General features: G+C 41.2%; 1 protein-coding gene across 1 annotated transcript in view; it reads left to right on the forward strand.

Moving 5' to 3' along the window:
* Positions 1 to 3,203, forward strand: part of ICK (intestinal cell (MAK-like) kinase) — a 19,523-nt gene that overhangs the window by 13,621 nt on the left and 2,699 nt on the right. Inside the window, exons 10-11 of the mRNA XM_010284966.1 lie at positions 570 to 721; positions 2,127 to 2,265. Coding sequence (XP_010283268.1) covers positions 570 to 721; positions 2,127 to 2,265 — 291 coding nt within the window. The remainder of the gene's footprint in view (positions 1 to 569; positions 722 to 2,126; positions 2,266 to 3,203) is intronic.

Raw genomic sequence — 3,203 nt, forward strand, 5'->3', positions numbered from 1 at the left:
TAATGTTGCTCTTTATGCTTTCTGTGGATCTAGAAACATATATCCAGGCCAGTAAAGGGCATGCAGCTTGTTTCTCTCCTGCTTTGGCTTGGCTGCTTTTTGAATGCTGAACTGTGAATTTCAGACACCTTTTCTGATGGACAATGCATCCTCTGTACAATTCCTTGTTCATTTTTCCCCACTGAAAATGATGCTTAGCTTAAGTTTTCCCAAGTTAATCTTTGAATTAATTTTCATGTATGAACCGTTTTGACATGTTTCATGCATATAAAATGTTTTTGGTGACTTTAAACTGCAGTTTCCATGGATCATACACAGTAGAGAAAACTTACTGATTGATTTATAAAAACTTCAAAGGAAATATATAAGGGAACTAGAAGCACAAATCTGATTTTCAGGGTTACTTGTATGGTTTCAGGCTGAAAATATTCCCTGTTCTCTGTGTTTATGCTGTAGCAAACACAGTATGAGGAAATGATTCCTGGAGATGGGAAGGAAATGAGAAGGACAACTGTGGATAAACATATGCTATAAGAATTGAACTAAGTGTAGCAATTTTTGGGTTATAGATTTGAAAGCATTTTGGACCTGAAGCCTTCGGATGCTGTAGGTTCTGGCTGCAGTGCACCTTCCCATGCGACCTTTCCACGTGAGGACACTCCCACATTGCGAGTTTCTGCAGCAAAGCAGCACTACTTGAGACATTCTAGGTATCTACCTGGTTAGTAAAAAATGCTTATATCTTTTTCTTCCTCTTATTCCAACAGCAGTATGAAATAGTCATTGGTACATTTAGGCTTTATCCTTTGAGCTTGAGGAGTGGGGTTACTGCTTAAAGAAAATGAGGAGAGCAAGACCTTTGCTAGTGTAGATGGCCATGATACAAACTACATTCTAGCAGTCTAACAGCTGAGATAAATCCTGGTTACAAGAAGGGGACAGAATTATTGGTACTTATTCCTTCTGCTGGATACTCTTTTATACTTTGAAGTGTGTTAGAAAATGTTGGTTAATGTGCCAGGCTACACCCTGTTTCCCTAAGAAGGATGAGGCTGGTCTTCTAGACTGGAAAAGAAAGTGCCTTACATTTACCTCATGAGTATATAATACCATGAACAATAGAAGCTAACTAATAGTGTGAGTATACTGTGCTGTAGTTTGGAGTTAAATGGAATACAAATGCATGACTCTATCGAGAAATTGCATGCCTATCTTCATGTTAACCTCTGCTGTACTGAAACCAGCACTGGGGCAGAATAAAGTACAGGAGGTGGGCAGCATATCTGTCTGTATTTAAAATGAGCTGAAAATAAATGTATCCTCTTTCATAATTTCTGTTTATAAAGGCAGTGTTAGCTGTTCATTCACTTGTAGTACTAATACTTCAAAATTAATTAAGTAAACTAGAAGGTATTGTGATGGTAAACTCAGTCTTTTTTCCTGAAACAATTAACGTCGGTGACCCAAATTGGATAACTATAGTAGAGTTTTGGTAGCTAAAAGTTGTATTACTAGAGAAGGTTGTAAAACACATTGATTGCAAGCCTCCTTTTGCTTTACCATGAATTGTGAGCGCATCCTTGCGTGTTAGGTACCCTGTTTAAATATGGGATGTATATTAAATACAAATAATATGTGACATATGAACTCCATTGCAAACTGTGTGCACAATCTGTGGTTTCAGTAGGTACACCGAAGAAGAGTACAGTATTATGACAAATGTAATCTACCATAATTGACTCTCAGGTTATCTGGTCACTGTCAGGCTAAAAGCTGTAAAATGCCATGTTTGACACAAAGCAGAGATTTCAGTTAGGTAGCAAGCTTCACCTCCTGTGACTTGAGAACATTTGTGGCCTTCATGTAAGGATCCCGTCCCTTGACATAAGCAGCCATTGATGCTAGTGGAACTACTTAAGACTATTATTGTTGCAGGACTAGGGCCTAGTCATAGCATTGCTTTATGAGAGGGTAGGAACTAACCCAGAGCCATGTTAAGAGCAAAAAGGTTTTGGTTAAATTCACTGAACTGGACATCTGCTCTAAGGTTGTGCATCAGGTGGAATGAATGCAAGCCTGTGTAACAACAGAGATTTCAGCATGGTAATTTTTGCATTCTGCAATAGGAATAAGCACAAGGAGTGGCATAGTCTCCACTTCAAACAAAGAGTCTGTTCCGTCTAATCCCTGGCCCAGTTCTGGATTCCCTGGGAAGGCATCTGGTTTGGGAGGAAGTATTAACAGGATGAATTCAGGTAAGAAGCTGTGCTTGATGCTATGAGAAAGGATAATAGATGAGGTCTCTGCAATTCCAAACAGCTTTGGGGGTCACCCATTTCTAATACATTGTCAGTTCGGAAGATATTTGCTACTATGTTTGTTCTTTTTGTCTAAATAGTTCCGAGCACTGTTCCTTGGATTTGGAGAGTACCTTAAACAAAAACATAATAATTTCTTCTAATGAATCGCCAAAAGTCTAGCTTGAAGTATCACATGCATAGAAGGTTGGACAGCTTAGGTCTGTTCAACCTGAAATACTTCATCTTGCCTTCAGTTTCCCTCATCAGATTTTGTTATGTCATATTTTCAGGTTTCCAAATTATTTTAGCCCATCTGATGCATAAATGACTGTCATACAGGAGGGTGCTGATTGTGGTGGGTTGACCTTGGCTGGACATCAGGTGCCCACCAAAGCTGCTCTATCACTCCCCTCCTGAGCTGGACAGGGGAGAGAAGATATTACAAAAGGCTCATGGGAGAGATAAGGACAGGGAGAGATCACTCACCAATTACCATCTCGGGAAAACAGACTCGACTTGGGGACATTGGTTTAATTTATCACCAATCAAAGTCAGAGTACGATAATGAGAAATCAAGTCAAATCCTAAAACGCCTTCCTCTCACCCCTCCCTTCTTCCTGGGCTCAACTTCAGTCCCGATTTCTCTCCCACCTCCCCCCGAGCGGTGCAGGGGGATGGGGAATGGGTGTTGTGGTCAGTTCATCACACGTTGTTTCTGCCGCTCCTTCCTCCTCAGGAGGAGGACTCCTCACACTCTGCTCCTGCTCCAGCGTGGGGTCCCTCCCACGAGAGACAGTTCTCCATGAATTTCTCCAATGTGAGTCCTTCCCACAGGCTGCAGTTCTTCACAAACTGCTCCAGCCTGGGTCCCTTCCCCGAGGTGCCATCCTTCAGGAACAGACT

The sequence above is a fragment of the Phaethon lepturus genome, unplaced genomic scaffold (genome assembly GCF_000687285.1).
Source record: "Phaethon lepturus isolate BGI_N335 unplaced genomic scaffold, ASM68728v1 scaffold16884, whole genome shotgun sequence".
Taxonomy (NCBI): Eukaryota; Metazoa; Chordata; class Aves; order Phaethontiformes; family Phaethontidae; genus Phaethon; species Phaethon lepturus.